The 23,179-nt window shown below is 41.8% G+C and overlaps 1 protein-coding gene and 1 long non-coding RNA gene across 3 annotated transcripts; one reads left to right on the plus strand and one right to left on the minus strand.

The window, feature by feature from the left end:
* Positions 1–837: 837 nt before the first annotated feature.
* Positions 838–7,112, minus strand: LOC115599258. Its single transcript, XR_003988256.1, has 3 exons — positions 7,024–7,112; positions 6,480–6,690; positions 838–938 (listed from the first exon to the last, which is right to left on the minus strand). It is a non-coding gene; the product is annotated as an uncharacterized LOC115599258 (long non-coding RNA).
* On the plus strand, positions 7,079–22,924 carry RAB14 (RAB14, member RAS oncogene family). 2 transcript variants are annotated; one of them, XM_030461199.1, is made up of 8 exons: positions 7,079–7,216; positions 14,876–14,934; positions 15,914–15,967; positions 17,459–17,636; positions 18,765–18,831; positions 19,623–19,710; positions 20,034–20,064; positions 20,858–22,924. In XM_030461199.1, exons 2-8 carry the CDS (start codon positions 14,883–14,885, stop codon positions 21,033–21,035), a joined length of 648 nt encoding a protein of 215 aa, XP_030317059.1. In that variant the 5' UTR covers positions 7,079–7,216; positions 14,876–14,882; the 3' UTR covers positions 21,036–22,924. The 2 variants fall into 2 exon arrangements, with proteins under 2 accessions (XP_030317059.1, XP_030317058.1); XM_030461198.1 differs by having other exon boundaries at positions 7,083–7,278.
* Positions 22,925–23,179: the final 255 nt, after the last annotated feature.

The following is a 23,179-nucleotide window of genomic DNA, read 5'->3' on the forward strand; positions in this document are numbered from 1 at the left end:
GGGCACCTTGATCTTTGGCTGCTGCTGAGCCCATCTTTCTCTGCTGCCTTTGACCTGTACTCCCCTCCTTTGTTCTGCACAGTGACAAATGCACTGCAGACAGGGCACAGAGTGCAGCACAGCAGGACAGCTGCTCTGTCCTGCTCTCTTTCACCCCTCTCTTGTGCTAGGTGGCCACAGCCTGTCCCCTCAGCTCATCCAACATACCTTTGTTGAGGGTATGTTGAGGTTTGTTCTCTCCTCTTTTCTGGGTGTTGCTAGTTTTTTCCTGGTTTTATCCCTCCCTGTCTTGTGAAATACATCCAAGTTAGATGGACTGTTCTCTCTGCTTAGCTGTAGTTTTCCTTGTGGTGTGGAAAGCTTTGCACCAACCGGCAAATATTTCCTTATTTTTTAATTTTTTACTCTAAGTTCTTTGAAATGGGTTTATGTCTCATCATCCCATCTCTTCAATTCCAGAGACTGCTTTAATGAAGCAGGGCTGGGGATTCCTCTGGAGGCCAGCAATGACTCCTTTCCTGCCACCTATTTAGAGAAAGCCACTTCCTCCAGACAGTTCTCCAAGACATGGTTTGTGTGTACAGACAGATATCTGTGTCTATATATAGAGATGTCATTTTGCACTGAGCCATGTGAAGACAGTTCCTGATGCTTGCTAGCTATGCTGTACCCCAGGATATCTTCTTTGTAAGAGTGTGTATTGTGTGTATATAGGTGTGCATGGTGTATATATAAGTCTGATAAGCAAATTGTGATGACACAGGTAACATAAATTATTGATTAGATAATCCATTTAGGCTCCTAAGAAATTTAACAATGTTAAACTTACAAAGTCTGTTGGCAGTGGAGTTGTAACAGTAGACATGTGAAGACATGGACTTTCTGGCTCATCTGCTTGGTACACATGATTCATTCCTCCCATGGTTGTGTTTGAAGCTCTAGAAACATGATGTTTAAAATCAGCTTAGTATGAACCATTTTCTGTGAAACATTGTATGCAGTAATGCATCAGAGAGCTAGTAATATATTTTCAACATTATTCAGGAAAAAACACACTTTCTACTTGTGTTTTTTTATGTAGTTTCTCCTACATTGTACAAGTGAGTTGTGGTAACTTCAAGAGAGGCTGGCAGGCCACAGACTGCTGTTGTTTTTCTTCCTCTATACATCATGTAATCAGAGAACTGTCTTGTGTTCTTGAGAGAAGCATTGTACCGAGACAGTGCCAGCCTGGCATGGGTTATTACAAGAAGTTTCTATGCCATCAACAATGCCTTCAGCTGCTGCTGGAATTGCATGGAAATGTAACAATGACATGGTTAATGATCAATATGTCTCATCTGTCAGCAGTGTAACTGAAGAAGATTGCTTTTATCCTTTTGTTTTATATCTATATTACATAGATAATATAATAAATTATAATAGAATCATTACACTACACAGCTAAACAAAAACTCTTTAACTATCAGTCATATATGATTGACATAAAATGAGCTGACCTTTTCAAAACACTATGTTTAATTTCTTTCTTTATTTTGAGGGAGCCAAATAGTTGAAATGCTTCCATGGAAATTTTAGGCTCCAGTTTCCAAAACAGACTTATTTAACTGGAAATGCAGCTACAATTTTGTTGTTGACCATATAAAAAAGGGAGACTGGTGTGCTGAAGCAGATGAGAGAGTTGCTTTTCAGGGGATGTGGAATTGCATCCATATCCATATCTAGGATCAAGATTGTGCACACAGGCATTTGTCATTATCTTCAGTCATTGCTTTCTGCTCATGAGAAGCTCTGCATGGATCTAATGTTGGTTTTTGCAAGAAGATTGGCTCATGCTTTCTTTCACCACTTTTAAGATTTGGTCTATGGGTATGTTGTCATATCAGCCAGGAAAACCACACAACTTGCATGTCCTTGAAAGGCTGATGCTGGTTTGTTGCAGACAGTGTTATTGCTGTAACAATTTTTTTTTTTTTTTAGTGTTAAGATATAAGCAACTTGCTAAATAACACGTACAAGCCTGACTAAACAAGCTAAAGGAGAAGTGAACCAGACATCAGTTTAAATGTGATTGCCCAAATAAGTCAATTAAAGACAGTGCAGCTCAGCTTTGTCTTTAGTCAGGACAAAAGGAGTCATCCTGAGCACTGATCCCCTCAAGCAGTCACTGCTAGAGGTACTTGAGAGCCATGCTTGAAATTCAGTGTTGAAAGGGAAAGAGCTGTACTTCCATTTTGTACTCCCCTTCCATGCCTCCAATCTCAACAGAGAAATTCCAGCTGATCTGCAGCTACTTCCACCAGAAGAACTGTTGGCCCAAATGGTGTTGTACTATTAGTAAGTTCAAATTTTGGAGTTTTGAGATTGTGTAAGTGCCTCTGAAAACATGACTTTGGGCTACCTATTTTTTATCAGATAAAGAAATTAAAAAAAAAACTATAAAGAAGGAAGGAAAAAAACAATTGACCACGAGGCTATTTCTACAGACACCACAAAACTGAAATGGGAAGATATGAAAGAACCTAGCAACTAAAATTACAACACAAGAAAAGACCAATTAGTCATTTCAGACCAATCCAGTGTTATATGATTGACTCTCACCAAAAATATTTAAAATATAGTTCCTGAAATATCCCACACTTCTTCTTTCTATACTTGCCTGCATGAATTTTCACAAAGCCAGAAGAAGTGGGGGTTCAGGGGAAGACAGACAAACCAAGCCTGAACAAACATCCCTTGCTTTAGCTACCTTTTTACTGACAATTTGGTCATTGTTGCTGCTGGGTAACTTAGATTTTCCTAGTTGTTGCTAATTACTGCTTCTGTGTTGCTATAGGTGCCCTTTATGGATCATTTCTATTATGTTTCTACTGCACTGTACAAAGTAATTTTTCCTATAGAATAAGCAAACCTGTGTTAGGGATAGCAACATTGAGAACCTGTGCTGTGACTTCACAGCAGCTGTTGTGACTGCAAATAAGGAACTAGTGACCAATTGCCATTTCCTTTTCCTCTAAGTTGCTGATTCTGTCTGCTACCCACAGTGTGCCCTGCTTTTTCCACAGAAACAGAACTGTGGAAGGCCTGCTTGCTCTCTGATTGCAATTCTTTTTTTCTGCATTTCTGTGTTGTTGTCATCTCCTAATATTTTCAGATGCTGATGAGTGTGTGAAAATGTCTGGGTTGCAGTGGAAAGAGAAGCACTCACTAGTGTAACAGCACCTTGCTGTTCTGTCTGTGCTTGTGCACTTAGAGGTATGAGGTATTGTAGGTGCAGAGATCTACAATGGAACTGAGTAAATGAACCACCTCTCAGGGGCATTAGAAGATCATCTACCATGGAGCTTCTCCAGCTTCTTGTGGGATCAAAGTTACAGATGTTTGTGAAATTGGTTTTAAATTTTTGTTGTTGTTTTCTTTGTGAAAATCTGTTTTGAATAAGGAAACTGAAAGTTGATTGAGAAATAAATAATATGTTTAAAGTGATGGTTCCCCCACAGCAGGAGCACAGCCATGGATGGAACAGGCAGTCAGGAGCTCCTGTTCCCATTTTCTTGGTGTATTTGTGATTTAGGACAAGGCCATCAACCACACTGTTCTTCAGTTTCTGAATCTGTGGCATGGGGATTAGAATACTTCCCTTCAGAGGAATGTGAGGATTATGCTTTGTTTTGAAAGCCCTTACTTGGAGTTATATAATAATAAACTACTACTGGCAAAATTATTAATCATGAGTACATCCAATACATTTTATTATATTGAAGGCAGGGAATTTTGAAAAAATAAGTAGTAATATTATGTTTTCAGAGATTGTCTGGGACAATAATAAGAAAGGAGCCTACTGTAGGAATAAAATGCATAGTGTTGACAGTTTTAACAGGAAGGATATGAAATGCAGAAGGGTCTTGCAAAAAGAAATTGTTTGTTTAGAGTATTTTAACACAGCTTGTTGTGAAGGAGTCCCTGAGAGTTCCTCCTAGGAACAGATATAAAGAACTGTATTAACTCTGAGTCTTCACTTTTCCTTGGGTTTGTGGTAAAAATAAATCCCAGAGCAATGCTCACATGATCAGAAAATTTGGATGCTGCTTTCTTGACAGAGACTTCAGGGAGAGACACGTAGAAAAGGCTTCTCAAGAGCAGGCTGTAGTGACCTAGCAGAAATCCACAAAGAAGGGTGGGACAATAGGCAGCATTCCATTTCTAGCAATTTGGTATTGTTACCAATTTAGTGGGTTTTAATTACTGTTGTTAGGTTCTGTCCAGATGTTCAGAACAAATAAGCTGAAGTCAGCCTTTTCTCAATAACTGTTGTTGAAAAACTGCTGCAGGCTTTCAAGCACTTGCAAGAATCAAAGAACCAAAGAAGAAATGTAGATGCCATTACTCAATCTTCTGTCTTGCTGGCATCTTTTGTGTACTTTCAACTTTATAGGAATGTTTGATAAACAATTCAAAATCAGAACCTTTAAAGAAAATCTGTGTTGCCTTTTACCTCATCTGACAAATGAAGACAGTTTTATATAAATCATGTTTTAGAGCATATCACAGAAATAGGAGTTTCAGATGAAAAAGACCAACATTACAGCTAGGTAATGGCTTCTAATTTTCTTTGTTGTAGACAAGAAATGACAGTAATTATATTCTCAAACTGCTCTTCATTTCCTTCAGGATTAAAATATGCTCTCCACAACCCAGGCTTCAGATTAAAGTGATTTTGAGAATTGTTGAGTAGTTCTTTCCAGGGGATCACCACTAATGGTGGTGATTACCTGTCATGAGTTCATCTGGTAAAAACAGGGAAGCTAACACCATTTGACTAACTAGCAGGACTGAACCATAAATAGAAAAGCACTCTATAGATTTTTGCATAATATTTTCACAATTTTGAATTTTAAAACCTAGCACACAAAAACTGTAGTGTCTGTGTTAATAGAATAATAACTGGGGAAACACCAGATGCTTAAAGGAACTGTATTTCTCTAAAGGCAGTAAGCTAAACTGTAACTGGGTCAAAATAGTCAGATAATTTTTCATTTAAAGACTCCCTCTTGTGGAAATCATTCTTACTGGCTTGTTTTGACCTATTTTTGTAGTAAAAGTCACTCCATATAAGGTATTGCAAAACTTGAAAATGGTTCAGTTATGTGGTGCTACATACTTGAAAGTTAGAACCCTGACAGTAACTGACAGTCATTGTAAAACTGTTGTGGATTTCTTGCATATTTTATATCTTTGTAGAAAGTCTTCTTTTTCTTTTTAACCTGGAGATTTATTTATTTATTATGTAGGTGTAAAACAAACAAACAAACAAACAAAACAAAAAAAATCCCATAAGCTGTTTTCTATCTGTGTTTTTCACCTTGTGTAAGAGGTGTCTGCCTGGATGACGTGGAGTGCAGCATCCTGTGCCTCCCTGGTAGGAGCTGAGTAATAATTAGGGGTGTGTGATTCATGGGGAGCACTCACTGCAGAAAGCAGAGGATTCCCCATTACTACACTGAGTAAATGGAATTATTACTTGTGTCATAGTAATGGAGATGGAAAATGCCCATTTTGTAAAGAGATTTCCATGGGTCTGTTAACATCAGTGGTGTGCTGCTTGATGGCAACGGGCAGTTTGAACCTTGGATACTGGTACACAACAGAATTTGCTGCTTTCTGTAATGTGTGGGACTGAAATTAAATCCTTATTGTCCTCTAGCAGTCTGTTAGGAGAGGAAATCACACTTTTTAGATTAAAAGTCTAGTATGTATTTGGGCAGCAAGAACCATTAATGCTTTTCACCCACGCTCAAGCCCTAATCAACTCTCAATTCTAAAATATAAAGAATCCCTCCACTTGCTTTAATTGAAGTTTTTTGCCTTTGGGGCCTTAGAGATGAAGAACCATCCTGTTCCTTCTCAAAACCATAAATCATCCCCTGAAAAGGCATTCTGTGGCTGCCCTCTAGCAGCTCTTGTGGTAATTTCTCTTAAATAAAGCTGTAACTACCTTTGACAGGTTTGTAGGCCCTAAAGCTTCCCAAAAAAACTATATTAAAGGATTGGTTAAACAGTGTAAAACTGAAAATATGAATACTAACCTGGAATGCCAGATGTCTTAATTTTCATTAGCTGAACTCAATTGTTTCTGTAATTTCTGGGCTCATATAAGGAGTTTGTATATTGAGCTGAGAATGTGGGTAAATTTATTGAGCAGAAGATACACAGAGTCTTTTATAATGTTACTTTTATGACATTTTTTTCACCTACATTAATCCCAGAAGCTGTTAGGTTCCTGCAGTTTCTTGCCTCTTTAGCATCACTTGCCACAAGTGTTTAAAAAGCCTATTAAAACCCAACCAAAGCTAAAAATTAACGAATTGCTTAGAGCGTTTTCACAAGACATTGTGGAAAAAAAGGAGGTATGGTACTGATTCTACTGAAAACTGGGAAGAGAGCTCTCTTGTTGCATATTGGGCTGTCCTGGAGCTTACCTGTCCTGTGTACCTGTGCCCTGCCAGGCTCCTGCTGGAACCACCCGGGAGGAACCACCGCACCTCAGCAAGCACCACAGGTTTCCTTTTCCAGGCCCTGAGGGAGCCTGAGGCAGGGCCGAAACACGGACATACTGCTTGTAGCTAGCGTGTGAAGCACCTCGAAGACTTTGTTTTTAACTCTATTGCTATTCTCGGTGCTGCACGTTATCTAAAATTAGAAACCGGAAAGTAATTTTAACAACCGGCTGGCAGCCGCTGAGGTAACTCCGCAGCCGGCACACGGCGGGTCAAGGGGCAGGGCGTTTTTCTGCCGTGTTTGTCTCTGCCCTGTTCCTCCCGGTGCGGTCGGTACCGCCGCGGTTTCTCTCAGCGCTGAGGCGTTTCCCCCTCACCCCCCCCCGGGGCCGCCGCCGCCATCGCCTCACGGGCCGCGCGCCGCCCCCGCCCCGCCGCTTTCCCGCCCGCCCCTCGGCGCGCGCCCCTCCCCGCCCCGCCCCTCAGCGGCTCCGTGATTGGCTCCGGCACGGCCTCGCGCGCCCACCTTTGTGCAGCCCCGGCGCCCGTCGAGAGTGGGAGGGGAAACCCCGTGCGCGGTGCGCCGCCATCTTGGATAAGGGGGGTGATGGGGGCGCAGTGGAGTCAGCGGAGCTGAACCTGAGGGAGCCCCGGAGAGAGGCGGAGACCCGGCCCGGCCCTCGCCTCAGCCCCGAAGTAGAGCGCTACAGTGCCCGCAGGGGGGGGACCGGGCTGCCGCCGATAGAGCCACGCTGCACAGCCACCCGCACCCCGCGCCCAGGTATGGAGGAGCCGGGGAGGGGCGCCCCTCCGCCCCGCCGGGCCTACCGCACCAGGCCCCGCGCCGGCACCCGGCACCCAGCGGGTCCCGCTCGGGCGGACGCGCTGCCCTCTCGCTGCCAGCCGCGGGCAGACACTCAGCTGGGGGGGCGACACTTCCTTCTGCTGCTGCCCGGAGCCGGGGCCTGGTCGGGGTCGCGTTCCCCTCAGTGTGCCGCTGCCCTCCTTCCAGGGGTGCGGGCCGGGCCCTGGGCTCGGCGGGGCTGCCTGCCTTGGCTCCGGGTGGCGGACAGGAAGGGGAGGGGGCTGCTGGTCCGTCTGGGAAGGAGGAGGGTGAGGCTGGCTGGCTGGAGCTAGGCCGCTGCTGCACTGTTTGTCGCCACCGCCTCCCCTGCGCTGCACCCTCCCTCGGTAACGCGGCACCGGCTGCCGCTCCTGAACATGCGGTATAAATATAATTATATAAATGAATATATTTATATACGTGCCCCCCACTAATGGCTGTAAGTGCACGTAAGGTGCTTATTGCATGTATGTAGGATACTGTGTGTGGCCGATGCGCAGTGTTACCTGTGCTCTGATTCACCCGTGCTGTCATGAACTTCGACAGAAAAATACCTTTCACGAGGGCTGTGGGAATGCCACTTTGTATGCGAGAAGGCAACAGAAGTATTCTAGATTTAATCTCTGCTTTCTTATGTCAATCCTTGTTTGGTTTAAACAGAAAAACGTTGTTCGGTTCTCTCACCTAGTCATCTGTTGTTCGTGTGCAGAACACTTAAGGTTAGTCCTTAATTAAAATTTTACTGAATTATCCTTGCAGTAAAGCCAGGGAGTGGTGTCTGTGCACTGGAGGCTCTGGCAGTGGCTCTGTTGCTCTGGATGTTACTTGATGAGGACTTTGCTCTATAGGCCTCTGAAACAGAGTGGATCTGTGTGGTTGTATGACATTTTTTCATGAAAATAAAAAAACTCCCTTGTGAGCAGGGTTTACTCTGGTTGTCTGTATCCTGAATCATTTAAAATCTTAATGTAGAAACCTAACTTCTCCACTAGCCCAATGGTATTGTATGGGATGCATTGATTTGGATTGAGGGCCTCTTGTACTTGGGCACTGCTCAGGAATAGGAAGAAGATTCCAACTATGGAGGACTTAATATCACACAGATTTTTATGGATTAAAAAGGAATGTGCTAGCTTCCTGTAGGGCTTTCCACTCATATGTCTGAGTGGAAAGAAGAAGCTTCTGTTTTCCATCATATGGATAGCAAAAAAAAAAAAAGGTTATCCTGAAGAACAGTAGTTTGAAAGCAAACCTGTTATACTGGAGATACAAGGATTTAAAATGTAAATAGATTTTTTAAATTACTTGCTTACTCCTGTGCATTGCAGCCTGTTTATGATTGGTTCTCATTTTGCTCTTTCTGGAACAAAGCCAGCAGACCTTACTTAATTTTGTTCTCAAATGTCTTTGTCTTGTTGTCTTTTCCAAGGTGATGACTCCAGACAGCTCCATGTTTCTGATTTGTTAGACTGACAACAAAATACTCCTGGTTTCTCCATGTACTGCCCCTAAAACTCCCTGGTATCTCTGAAACTTGGTTCTCTAGCCTGTGAACACAGGCATGTGCTACAGGTTAGACTGTTTTATAGGAAGGGGAAATAGGATAAAAAAAAGATAAGACAGATGGATATAGAACTATGGCTGAGAAAATGGGTAGTGGAGAAAGTGCTCTTACTGGTGAGGGCAGGCATGCAGTATTTAATTGAGCTATGGTGCTGGGGTGTGGTTAGTAAGAAATGAGGTGTGGGCATATAAATGCAGAAAGTTTCTGAAACAAAATGGAGGAACTGAATGGAGCAGGATCTGAAACCACTGAAAGGATAACCTGCAGCATGCATATGACTGGATAATTGCTGAGGAAAATCATAAAGTGAAGATAACCTTGGTGTAAAAATATAAATAAAGTCAGAGTTCTTGTATAGGAAGAGAAGTGAAGGCCTGTGAGGTCTTCTGAAATACTTGCTGAGTATTTCAGGCTGAGTTTAGGTGTTTTGCATTATTAAAAAATACAGCAAATGCATTTCTTCAAGAACAGCTTAAACCAGGGCTCTGCACAGCTGAAGCTTCTTAGTCTGAGCCCACCAGCATTCAGCCCTGGTGTGCTTTTAGAATTGGAATAACTGGATGTGGAAATAATAAGGAAATGAAAAGTGATTTTTGACAGCAGATCAGAAGGAGCTTGCTGGGCAGCTGTGTGATCAAAGATCAGTTCAGCCAAATTTGCTGTCTTGTGCTAATCAGATGCTTTAATGAAGTCCAAATGGGGAAAGCTAGAGAGGATGACTCTAGGGGGGCTGAAGAATGAGTAAGAAACTGGCCAGCAACAGAATGCTGGATGTGGAAGTATTGGGCTGCTGGCAGGCTGCTAATAAAAATCCTCAGGGATCAGTCTTAGGGAAGAGCTTTAGAAAGACAAGGCTACAGAAATAAACAGGGAGACTGTGGGGCCATCAGCTTAAAGAGGGCCAAAATGTTTGTATGATAAGGACGACATAAATGTCCTTGATTTATGGAAGTCATAGGACCACAATGAGATTTAATTGTAATAGAGTTTATAACTTGTCATGGACAACAGACTTTAGGGATTTCACTGCTTGGGTGCATTAACTGATAACAAAACTGTTATTGCCTTCCAGTATGATGTGACTTTTACAGAAGACCACAACTGAAGCAATTTCAGACATTTTAGCAGCCTTCTAAAGTAAGGTATCAGTTAGCCTGTGTTTTGTGTGCTTGGCAGAAGTCTTCATCAGGGGAATAGTGCAATTATGAATTAAAAAAAATTCTACCTTTGTCCTGTTCTTTCCTTCCTTATTCATCTCTTCTCAGTGTTCAGTGTTAATTAGCATCTAAGTAAATATGCAAGGAAAATTATGCTCTGGGAAAGAGGATAGCTGCCTATTAATTTTGTGTAGATTTAGCTGTTCTAAATAATAGTTACTGGTTGCATGCAGTTCCCTGTGTACTCAACTAATATTTTCTTCCAAATGAAGAAAGTAACAGCTCTTTAGCAGTTGTTTCAGTGTATGCAAGGGATGATGTGGTGGCATTACCTTTTTATAAAAGGAACTGGATTTCACCTGTGAGATCCTCTCATGTTGCATATCCTTGAGGAGTGACTGAAAGAATACCTGGATGGCCAGATGAAATGCAAAATGCTGCTTGCTCAGCACTTCCTGAGGGGAACCTGTATTAATTAGGCAGCCCTGAATTTGAAGGTGATAACTGTTTCCAGAGGTATCATCTCTCTCTAGGTTGTCCAGCTGATGGTATTAACCATGCACACTGTACAACAAAGCTTGTGCATCCAGGTTTTTTACTGTTCTGGTAAAGAACCTGCTTCTTACTGAGCATAAAGCTATGAAATTTCTCCATGCAAACATTTAGTGAAGAATTAAAATTGACTGTGTCCTTGAGTGGAACTAGAGGGAACTGCTTGTGTCTCACAAAAGCTGGTGTGGTTATGGTATTTACAGTTATGTTACTCTGATAAAAGAATGTTAGGGCAGTGTGCCTGAACCACCTTATCTTGGGTTGTACAGATGTATGCTGATACTTGAAATAAGGCTCCAGTGAGATGTCAAAATACCTGTGGAGTGTTTGTCAATTAGAGGAGGAGATGTAGGTGTCTCTGGTATCTCTTTAAGGTCATCTATAACTTCTTATAAATAAAAAGAAACTTTGCAGGAGAAAGTTGCTGTATAGATTATAGTGACACTAGTCACTGTAAGACTTCTAATCCTAACTGTAATACAGAAATTAATTGTGCACACTTTGAAAATAGGAAAATTCTGTGTATGGGGAAGCATGATCCTCTGGCTAGCTGCCATTCTGAAGTAATGCTCTAAACTCTGGGGAAGTGTTACCTCTGAAAAGGGAGCCAGGACTTGCTTTAAGTTGGCAAGCTTTCCTGATAGAGAGATGGCAGGTAGCTTTCAGACTAAACTTCTGTTTTCTGTTAGCAGTAAATTCATAGTTAGTTAACTTTTCTGTCATACTGTATAATATCAGTGGTGGATGAAGGTAAGTTGCCCATTCTTATGTGCAACTCTTTCAGTCCTGCAGTTCTTGCCTCCCTGTTTTCCCAAGAGGAAAATCCCTAACCCTGGTACTGAGGTTAATTTAAAGTCATGTGTCTGGAACCAGAGGGCTGTGGAGGAAGAATTTCTACAGATAGCTGGTGCTGTCAACATGGCTTCCCCTTGCATTAACATGTAGCTAATATACTCCTGTGTTTACTGAATCCTGTTGTCTACTATTATCTGGACTTCCTTCTTTCTTTTCTAGTAAGTGCTGAGACTAAGTTTTCTGAGTTCTCACCATGGCTTCTGTGTTTAGTTTGTTGCATTTAGTTTTTTCCCCTTCTTCCAGAGTCCTTCTGGAATATCAGCTTCATAGCAAGGTCTGAGCACAGTCTGGATTCCTGGCTATCCCAATTGGAATTTAAATGTTTAAAAGTTTATTTAATTGGAGGGGTTTGTTGGTTTTGACATTGGTTTTTTCCCTCTTTCTGGAAAACAGATGACTACTTTAAAAGATTTCTGACCTTTAGTAATAATTGGAGTATTTCAGAATATTTTCTGTAATATGACCCTTGGAATAAATATGAAACCAAAGAGTTTTTAATTCCAGAAACTGTGTTTAAATTTATTATCTGTTTCTGCAAGCTTTCAGTACATGTTTCCAGGCACTCTACCTTCTCCAGCAACACTCTGGGCCTTGAGAGGAGGTCTAGACTCATCATATGAGTTCTCTATTGGTATTGCTATTAATACTCTGTTTCTTTATGCTTTGGAAAGCATGTGCTAGGGCTGGCTGTACACGTTGGGGTATGTGGTATCTCTTTCCTCCTGTAGGAGCCTAATGTCCCTGTAAGAACCAGGGTGAAGTTTTAGAAACTAGTCATGGCTCTTAGTTAGTCCTTCCTTCCCACCCATTTCTTAACAAACTTCGTTGCCAAGCACAGAATTTGGTTTTCTAACTCTCACTTTGCAGTGGGATCTGATCTTGATGCATACATTGCAAAGCAGTGACAGTTTATTTTATATTGAAATAATATAGTTAGACTTCTTTACTTGAAAAGTAGAATGAAAATTGGCATATCTTAGCAAGCAAAAACAGTCTGTCAAGCAGAGATGTATATTTAGCAGTAAGGACTCCACTTCAGAGGCTTGTTTGAAATTCAGTTTGTGATACAGCTGCACACAGTTCCCAGTTGGTCCATTCTTCAGAAAAAAAAAAATAATACAATTTCCTCACTATTCAGTGATGCTGCTTAGAGGCTTGGCTAGTAAGAAGTGTTCTCACTCAGAAATGTGGAACACCCTTGAGTGTTGAGTACTTAGCATTCCTTAGGAGAGGGTCACCTAGGTTTGTGCAGGCAGAGTTCATAGCCACAAGTGATTCTCTATAGTGGAGTTTGTGGGGTTTTTTGTTTGGTTTTTTTTTGAGTGCAAGTTACTAGATACAACACTCTGTAGAGCTTTCAGCCTAAATGTATCCTAGTGCACTTGGCATCTTGCTTTTCTTTTTCTATTGTGATGTAGCACCCACCTGTTTTCTCTGGAAAATAGTACAGTTCATGCTATCCTTCTGAAGGATATATATCCACATATAAATTGGCCTTTTCAAGCCTCTTTTTAAATTCCACTTACATGCTACACAATCCCCCTGTTTAAACTCATCTGCTATCAAACTGAATTGAGCCATGAGTGGACTCCCAGCTTTACTTAGAGCTAAGTGTCCTGGAAGAACAAGTGGATTGGATCAGAAGATGCTCTGCTTAAATGTGACTGCTCTTGGGACATGCTGGAGAGGAGGAAAAACATACTGTGTGAAGATGTATTCAGAACATTTGAAGTATTGCAGGTTTCCACAGTGAATTTTTCCCCTGAACAGCCATAAGAAGTGGTCTGCCCACTGACCTGTTGGTTGCCAGGGCAAAGGTGGTGTGGGATGGCTGTGTGAATTTGCCTCTACTGTGGCACAAGAGTTTCCTCTGAGGTGACTGTTCTGGGAACCTGTGCAGCACTTGGTGTGGAATTCTGTCTTGCCAACACATACAAGAATTACTGTCCAAAATTGTCTTTTGTTTACTATCTGGGGTTTAACTTGGTTTATTAGAACAGGACTTGATGGCAGATGCTGCATTCTGCTTGGGATAGGTGGACTTAAGAGGTTCTGTATCATGGGCCAGTGGTGAAGGAAGGGTGAGGTGCAGAGCAGTGACTGGCACACAGTGAACCCTTCTCAACTGCCCCTGGGAGTTGTCCCCTCCAAGGTCTAGATAAGAGCATTTGCTTTAAACCTCTGCTGTGTGCAGTGGTGGCTGTGTGCTGTGAATGAGATTTGTTGTCAATCACCTTCCTTATGACTGCAGTTCACTGTTGGGGATTAATTGTGGTTGAGGAAACAATACATTGTTTTTTTTTTAAAGTTGCAGGATTGATCTTTCCTGTGTTTTTATTTATAGTACTGGTTTCATTTATCATGTGGATGACATATGACTGAATGAAAAATCTTGGTAGGCTAAAGCAATGTTCTTGATAAAAAGCACTGTATTTTTCTAGTGGCTGTCTCTACCATGCAGGAGCAGGTAAAGGAAGTGCTGAATTCCCAGTGGAAACTCTCCACTTGCTTAACTGACCACGCTGTATCCAGTTTAACTTCAAACCTGGGACAGAAGCAGTCTGCTCCTATAGACTTGTAATTCGAGTTAACTGCTGTGTTAGTAAGTCAGCTGTTACTCCTTGCAGGTTTACACACTTGAAGCTAGTTCTGATTCCTCCTCCATATAGGAAAGCACATGAAGTCTCTGGAATATTGGACATATCCCAGTCTAATTTTGACTGTCACTTAAAAAAGAGAAACTGCAAAGCCTTGCTGTTAGTGCTGCTGTGCTGACAAAGCCACAGAGATGTTAACTGACTTCCTGAACATCTGATTTGTGGCTTGTACCACTTTTCTGACATGGACTTGTTGCAGTCCAGATCCCAGTTAAGGCTACCACAGCATTCTTTTAAATAATTCTTAGCTCTTTGGTGCAAGCTGTGTTGTGCCCTTTGCTCCTTTTGCAAGTCTCAAAAGTGTGAGGTAATAGTTCCAAACTGTTGGTTTTGTTAAACCTCTTCAGATTTTCCTTTTTTTTTGAGTCACATTTTCTTTTCAGTTCACATGTCAGCTGTTTGGTTAGGGTGTACTGGTCCACTCAGTGACTCTGCTCATAGAAAAAAAAGTCCTAGAGCTTTTCACCAGCTTTGTCTTGCTTCATAAAATTGAATTAGTATCAATAATATGCAGAGTATGTTTCTACTGAGAGGGGTTCAGAGCAAATGCTATGACAGTTTTGCTGAATGTCTTTTGATGCTAATTCAGTGACTGGGGAAGTACACCCAAACTTCAACTGGGAATGAAAGAACAGTTGGATGAGAAAGGAAGGGGAAGGGATTTCTATTGGTTTGTATAATGAAATTGGATTACTTAATTTGATTTTGGTGAATAAGTAGTTCTGATGTGCTCTCTTTTTTTGTTTTAGTGCCACAATGGCAACTGCACCTTACAACTATTCCTACATCTTTAAGTACATCATTATTGGTAAGTATTTGTGTCAATGTGGATGTGCCTGACAGCTTCCTACAAACCCTGTGGCTCTGCTGTTGTTGGCTTGTGTTGTGTGCTACTTGCTATATAGTTGCCGTAGTGATTCAGGAGTTAACTTGTCCCTCAGAAATCACCAGGCTTGCTCTTAGCAACTGTCCATAGAAAGGCAAATGCTCTTGTGTGCCATAGAAATTGAGCTGAGTGGTTGGTGGGAGGTGAGCTGGGACTGGGGACAAGTACCAGGGTCTGTATTGAGAATCTGTGTTGGAGACAGAAGTGCTGACTGGAATCCAGTGTTCTAGAGGGGCTTACTAAGCTTTGTCAGGCTATATTTTCTGTGTTTAAATGTGTTTAGCTGCAGCTCCCTTGACTGGTTAGAGTCAAGGACTTGATTGCATTTATTACTATCCTGGAAGAACTGGTCTTAATTCTTAATGATCTTGTGTAGGTGTAAGTGATCTGCAATCTTATTGTAATAGTTTGGAAGTCAGACTGCTGTGACAGCCTCAGCCTGTGGAAAATTTGGGTCCTAAAAAAACCTTGTTATTTCTCACTACTGGCATTGTGTAAGTGATCAGTGGAAGTGAACACACTTGGTGTGTTCTGTTTGGTTACCAGTGTTTTTGATAACTGCAAGTAAGACAGGAGCTCAAAAAGTGTCGTTTACATTTCTGTTTTTTACAGATTTACTTCTCATAACCTTATGAAATGCAGCTTTAAAATCAGCAATGCAGATTAACTTGTCATCTGAATTTCCTGTTCTACCATTGCTTGCAACCCTGTACCTGCTACCAAAGCCATAGTGCAAAAGTTGATAAATTTAAGAACTGTAGCCAGGGGCAGAGAATGTAACCCACTAGAGCTGAGGATGGACTGTCTGCCTGTCTCACTACTGTTTGTTGTGTGGAATGAAGAAAATGTGCTTCTTGCAACAACAGTGTGGTGTCAGCCTTAACTATTCTTTTTGTAACAGGGGACATGGGTGTAGGAAAGTCCTGTTTGCTTCATCAATTCACAGAAAAGAAGTGTGAGTATTGCAATTCATAATATTCTAACTGCAACTGCTGTGCTTCATCCCTTTTTCCTGCCTTCTTGCATCCATCTTGCATGAGTGTGGTATTTGTGTCTTAATCTGTATGTTTGTATTATACTTGGCCAGATTTTTGTTGTGACTCCTGCAGTTATAGAAATAAACTGTTGCTCTAGTAATGGCAAACCTGCAGGTTCAGTCCATCCTACCTATGATGAGTGGAAAGACTGGGTCTGTTTTTACAGCTTTTCCAGGGAATTTAAAAACACAAGAAAGTGATATTTCTTGTCTGCAGTCTGCATGTTTTCTATATTGGTGCAGCTTCACCCCAAGGAGCTGGAGTTTTTTAGAACTCTTAAGGACTTTAAAAATAAAGAAATTCATTTTTCCTTGATTCCCTGTTTGCAGACCTAAGTAGCAGTGTCATCCCCTGTAGCTGTGGTGACTGATGACACTTGGACTGCCCCCTGTGATGTTGTTAAACATTACTGTGGTCTATCTACACTACAATGGTTTTTTCATGTATGCTCTCATGACTAATTGAGATTTGGCTCCAGTTCCTTGAAATACCATGTGTTGCATTGGAGTTTGCAGGTGATGGGAGCTCTTAAAACTTCCCATGAAGCTCACACTCAGTGGATAAGTCTGTAGGTATTTACCAGTACAAAGTTGGTCTTTACTGTGTGCTTCTTGAGATGGGTCAGTAAGTGGGTAGGAGCTACAGTTTGAAATATTTCTGTAGAAACAGCATTTTTTAACTGCTTAACTTGCTTTTAACTGCAATCCAGTATCAGCCAGTTTAAATACTACCTTGCATTTGGTCAAATTCTTGCTGAGGATGTCTGTCTTTGTCTCTTAAGCTGAAGCAACACAACCAAGCAAACTAACATGCCAAACCCTTGACTACAAGACTGTCACTAACTGTAGATGCCTTGAGTAGATACTCATCCTTTCTGTTTTCTTGACCTTTCTTGAAGATGAGCATATTGTAACTAGAAGGATGCCTTTTTGGTTTTGCTGTGTTGATAGCTACCTATGGAACTGGCTTTTTTTCCTGTGGACAGTCATGCTGTTAACCCTGTCTGAAACAACCTGGGTATTTGTGTTACAGACTTTAATTGTTTCTTGGCAATTCCCTAAAAATTATCTTTTCCTACTGCATTAAAATAGTTAACCATTTCTGCAAGGATAGACTGAGACTCTCCACTGCCTTGCTGCCTTCTGATACATGTGACCAAACAGCAGCAGTGTACATGCAGCCGAGAAGGCAAGGAATTTTATAACTGTTTTTAAAACTCACAGCAGTTTAGGAAATACATTATTTCATTTCTAGTTAAGTGATACCATCTGGTACTGTAGCTGTAACAGTGATTTCTGAGAGATTGCAAATGTAACTAAGGTAACTGTAAACTGGTGATAGTAGCATCTCTGTAGTGAGGAAACCTGGTACTAGAAAGGTCTGATCTTGGCTCTTGTTTTTCATGGCAGTTATGGCGGACTGTCCCCACACAATTGGTGTTGAATTTGGCACAAGAATAATTGAAGTTAGTGGCCAAAAAATTAAACTACAGATTTGGGATACAGCAGGACAGGAGAGATTCAGGGCTGTCACACGAAGCTACTACAGAGGAGCAGCAGGAGCTCTCATGGTCTATGACATTACCAGGTAAGGTGCATCTGGGGTGGCAGCTCTGGGTGCTTGACAAGGTTCTTTGGATGCCACAGCTGTACACCTACTGTCCTGTCTGTCCCCTTGAATTGAGATTTAAAAGTCTCTGGGTGGATTTGTATCCTGTTGTTTGAAGCTTACCACACTTTGTCTAAATACTTTTAAGTTTTTAAAGAGCTGAAAATGAAACATGGGGAATTATGTGAGATGCTTTCCTTGGAAAACTTCACTGCTGACAGACCTGACAATCTTACAGTTTCAGGCCATGACTGCCTTTGTTAAGTTGTTTAAGGAACTGGCTTTGTCTTTAAAATCTGCTCTTTGGTGCATGGATTTTTTCTGTTCCTGCCAGACTGTGGATACTGCTGCTCACCTGGCAGAAAGCAGGCCCAGGACAGAGTATTACCTCTGTTGCAATGGGCTTTGGAAATGTGCTTACAAGACTCTAGAGATGAGAGAGCATTGGGGAAGTCTGACTTCTGGGCCTCTTCACACCTAGTCCTATAACCAAATCAGACTACAGAGAAGCTATCCTACTTCATTTTATAGCTGAAAACTAAAGATGCTGCTAAAATAATAATTGGATGTGCAGTGTGACATACTTAGGCTTTCAAAAGTCTCCCATCCTCTTCTGGGTGGGGCTGTTGTTGATACTCTTTATGCACCTCTCTTTTCTTTTTTTTTTTTCCCCATTTGTGTGTGTATCTCTTGTTTGCTTAAATGTTAAGCAGTAAAGCATAAATAATCTTATGCACTGTTTGTTACCAAAGTGCAGTTCTGCTGTACAGTGTTCTGCAGGAGTATTCCACAGGAAATCTTCCAATGTGTTCTAAACAATATAAATATTGTCCTTGTGAAGGCAGCAAAGCTGCCACATGCTAGAAGTGTGAATTGCTCTCTTTCCCACCTCTGGTCTGAGAGTTGCTCTGTGGGTCTACAGTTGACTTACTGAAACCTTGGTCTGAGTCCAAATAAGATGCTGCTGCTTTATCTGTCCTGAGATTTGTTCTTGAAGAACAGGGCTGAGAGCTGTTGGGGTGTTTAATGGATGCTGACTGTGCTGTTGGCAGTTGTGCATTTTAAAAAATCCTGTAGCTAAAACTGTGCTCACTTAATTCTTTGCAGAAGAAGTACATATAATCACTTAAGCAGCTGGCTGACAGATGCAAGGAACCTCACCAATCCAAATACTGTAAGTTGGACTTCACTTAGCTTGAAAGCAAGATTGCTTATCTGTAAGCAAGAGGTGGAAGACTTAGGCCAAAGCATCTGCTGTGGTAGTAATGTTCTCTTAAATAAGCTGCCTGTGTTTTTAGCTCCAAGTTAAGAGAGCAGTTGTTTCTTCTCAAAGTCTTGTGCTACTTGCTTTTCAGGGGTCTGTTTTCAGATGGCAAAATTGTGATTAATTGGACAAACAATTTCTGTTAATACTTCTTTCTTTGTGGTAGTAAAGAGGTGAATGTTATCTCATCTTAGATTGGAATATAAATTGGATCTTCAGCAAAGGCTGACCAGGCCTTTTGGAAGGCTGGAGGAAGAAGATTCTTCTCTTTCTCTTTGACCATACCACAGAATTGTCCTCCAGTCTTTTTCTGAATGCCCCGAAGTACTTTAGCACCAAGCTCATGGGACAGCTCTGTTGTGATGAAAAAACTTAAAGGTTCTGTCATGATTAGCAAATGATTAAACAAATACAAGTGGTTCAGAATGCAACCCTGCTGAATAAAGAGTAGGACTACTGCTTTCTCAGGACCTCATCTCATGAGAACAGCCTAAAGCATTTGAAGGGGAGAGCTGGAGATGCTGCTTCTGGCTTCAAAGAGGGGACTTTGCTAGAGCAGTATTCTCCTGAAGATGCCTGGCTTTTGCAGCTAAACTATTCTGAATATTTTCTTTTTTGCTTTTTGCCCTATTAATGATGAAGGTAGTAGTGAAAAAGCTGGTAAGCCTTTCCCTAGACTAATTTTCTCTCCTCTGAACTAGGTGATAATCCTCATAGGAAACAAAGCAGATCTGGAAGCACAGAGGGATGTTACATATGAAGAAGCCAAACAATTTGCTGAAGAAAATGGTGTGTTTTTTCTCTTGAGCTCTTATTTCCTACAAGATAGTGATGCTAAAGTGAATCCTCAGCACTGATAGCTGTGAGCTTAGACCTCCTAAGTACTGTAATTATATGTACAGACTTCTGCTGTGCCTTGGGTAGTGTGGCTTAACTCTTCACTGTGCTTGGTTCTAGAGGTCAGCTTGTGTGTTGATACTTTAACTTATTCATAAAACACTGTTTAGTACTAGAATGGCCTCTTGTATGTAATCTGGAGGTCATAATGTGACTTAGTTGGTGCTACCTGAAGTGTATTATGCATTGACTGTTAAACTTCTGTTTCTGAACAGGTTTATTGTTCCTTGAAGCAAGTGCAAAAACGTAAGTTACTTTTGTCTGGAGTGGTGATTCAGATGTGATATGTTTAAATGGAGTATTGGTTGTGACTATAAGTACAGCTATCTAGGGCTCAGGTATTGTAGTTTACAGCTGTAAAAGAGAAACATTTTTGAGTTCCCTTTGAGGGCAAGGTACGTATAGGAGTTTCAGTAACATCAGTTTGGACTTGAAGGTAACTTTAAGGCTTCTCACTGTATTTCAGACAAAGACTTCTTGAAGCCAAGTGGACTGATTGGGTTTTAAGACATCATTTACATACAAAACATGCACGCGGGGGTAGGAGTAATTCCTAGTGAGATGTTACTTCCCTTGGATGTTTTGAGCTGTGAGCAAGTTGAGTAGTGACCAGCCAGTCCCTTTGTCACTGAGATTAATCACCACTCTACCTGTGGCTGGCTGGGAAGCCTGTCAGAAGGCAGGGGATCAGATCTTCAGTGGCTCTGGTTCCCATTGGCATCTGTCACTGTGGAATTTTTTTAAAGAAAAGGTTTTGATAAGCAGTGGCTCCCCCATCTTGAAGCCTCTTTCAGAATGGCTCTGTGTGTGTGGCTCAGCACCTTAGCTTGGTTTTGCTGCTGGGTATTTTGGCTAGAGAGGGCTGTCCCAAGGAGATTTTATCAATTTTTGGTGTGTCTGCTTTAAGTACTGAGAGCTCCTCTTGCATGTGAGAGGGCAGGGTGGCAACTACTCCTCCTTGGTGACCCTGTCACATCCCAGCTGCCTCCCTTGCTTTGCTCAAGTGTAACCCAAGTAACTCCCGCTGCTCTCTTCGTAGCGGAGAGAACGTTGAGGATGCATTCCTGGAGGCTGCCAAGAAAATCTACCAGAATATCCAAGATGGAAGCCTGGATCTGAACGCTGCAGAATCAGGTGTACAGCACAAACCATCAGCTCCGCAGGGGGGGAGACTAACCAGTGAACCCCAGCCCCAGAGAGAAGGCTGTGGCTGCTAGTGACCTCTGTCCCGTGGCTCCATTTCTGACCCTTCACCTCTGTCTGGTGGAAGTGGTGCTTTTGACTGCTTCCCTGTCTTCTGTACATCTTATTGGGTTTAATTAAAACTCTGAGACAAGTTTAACACAGTACTAAACTGCTAAACAACTTTAGATGTAATCAGGTTATCAAAGGCAAGTAGAGTAATAAAACCTCTCCTGCATGGTAAATCTAGAAGTTTTTTTTTTTTTTTCCTTGATTGTCCTTGTGATAGTGTCCACGGATACATAATTTAAACTGAGCACTGATGCTGGACTCATGATTTTACACTTTTTGCAGGGCTTTGTCTTGTACGGTTTCATTTTATGGTTCTTTGGCCTTTCTTCCCCACCTCTAACTGTTTAGAGCTGTCCCTAGTAAAGGATAAGTTTTTTTGCTGTGAAATGACTTTGGATGGTAGTGAGGGGCTCTGTAAGGATGTGCTGTTGTTGAAAGGATTCCCTGTGGTGTGTGTTGGGGGCCGGGGGGGATGGGGCTGGCACAGGAGTGTACAACTTGCACAGGAAAACAATCCATTCATTCTTGTGCTCATAGCTTTACACCATTTTTTTTGCCACTTTTATCCTTTCCATTTGTTAACAGAACGTAAATATGTATAAAATTTGAAGGAACTGAGCTTAACAGTTAAATACATCCTGTGTATATGATTTTAATGAAGAAAAATGATTACTGGCATTAGCACAGTATATAAGAATTTGTACAGTCTGACCTACATGTGCCCACCTTGCCCCCTTAGCACAGAAATTGGTGTGGCTGCCACTCCCTTAGGCTTTAACTCCTTGGTGTTGCCAGTGGCCATTGTGCTGGGGAGCTCTGGTCCTGATGCAGAAGTTGAACACTAGTGGAATCTGTCTCTCATCTTTGCACTGTGGTTTACTGATGCTGTTGGATTAATCCTGTTCTGTGCAATCAGCAGTGTGCTCTAACCTGCTTTTCTCTTCTGTAAGCATTTTGCATTATTGGGCTTCATCACCTGCCTTGCACCCTACCCAAAGGCTGGTTCTCCTGCACATCTTCTGCTTTTATACCTTTAACTTTTTGAATGGTCAGAGGCTGAACTGGACAGCTGGAACAAGGTGTGTGCTCTCTAGGGATTTTTAACTACTGTTGTATTTTTTAACAGTCCTGTGTGAGGGTTTCTTTTGAAGGCTTGGCCTTTTTGATCAAGACTTTTAGAACATCCTTCATGGGGTGACACAGATTTCAAGTGGTGATCTGTGGATGTTACAGAGCTTCACGTGAGGTTTGCTGTGCTGTCAGGCTGGAGCCTTTGGCTCTGCACTTGGAAAAACATCATGTGGGGCTTAAAAATGGAAGGGGGCAAGGGCTTAACCATCATCAAAAGTCTGACTTTAATCTTACTGTGGTGTTCAAAGTACAAAGTAGTCTTAAAATCCCTCTCTAGACACTAAAACTTCAACGTTCAGACTTGTAAGTTAACAGTGGTACCACAGTATTGTACAGTCAATGTTAAATAAAAGCCAAAACTGGAATGTGCAGACAATAGGATTTGGGTAACTTGTGCACTGTCCCTTTGTTTTGTCTGGTTAGTCCTTTTTTTAACTAAGTAGATGGGTATGTTCAAGATCTACAGCTAATGCATCCTGCTCAAACCAAGGCTGCACCACAAAGGGTTTGCCCAGGGACCACGACCTGCTGCTGACATGAAGTAGATGTTCTAATGACTACAGCTTGTTGAGGTGCAATACCTGTACTCCCAGAGTAAGTTACAGTAGGTCTTATTGTTTCTGTCACAGAAAGGATCTGTTCAGACTGCTGTACTCCTCATTTGATGTAACAATGCTATTAATCTAAATATTTGTAAATAAAGTACCTGTATCTAGATAAACTACTGTGGCTTGTGGTGTTGGCTCTGTCCCTTCTCTGGTTATGGTGTGACTGCAGAGGGGGCTTGTTCCTTGGGGCTGTTTTCTATCCACCACAGCAGCTGCCAAGCAAAAGCTGCCAAGCAGGTGCTTCTGCTTGCCTGCAGCCAGAGCTTTGTTGCTTGGGAAAAGCATCTCATTACCCTGGTGGAAGAGGAATGTGAGCACTACCCCAGGTTAGGCAGGAATTCCTGGCAGTGATGGTATTTGTGCTTTAA

This window comes from Calypte anna, chromosome 17 (assembly GCF_003957555.1).
Source record: "Calypte anna isolate BGI_N300 chromosome 17, bCalAnn1_v1.p, whole genome shotgun sequence".
Taxonomy (NCBI): Eukaryota; Metazoa; Chordata; class Aves; order Apodiformes; family Trochilidae; genus Calypte; species Calypte anna.

What these genes read in the sequence shown, in the direction of transcription:
- RAB14 (XM_030461199.1), top strand. Translation starts at nt 14,883, where the DNA reads ATGGCAACTGCACCTTACAACTATTCCTACATCTTTAAGTACATCATT. An exon ending in CTTTAAGTACATCATTATTG is followed by an intron (nt 14,935 to 15,913) that starts GTAAGTATTTGT and finishes TTTTTGTAACAG; the next exon opens with GGGACATGGGTGTAGGAAAG. An exon ending in CTTGAAGCAAGTGCAAAAAC is followed by an intron (nt 20,065 to 20,857) that starts GTAAGTTACTTT and finishes CTCTCTTCGTAG; the next exon opens with CGGAGAGAACGTTGAGGATG.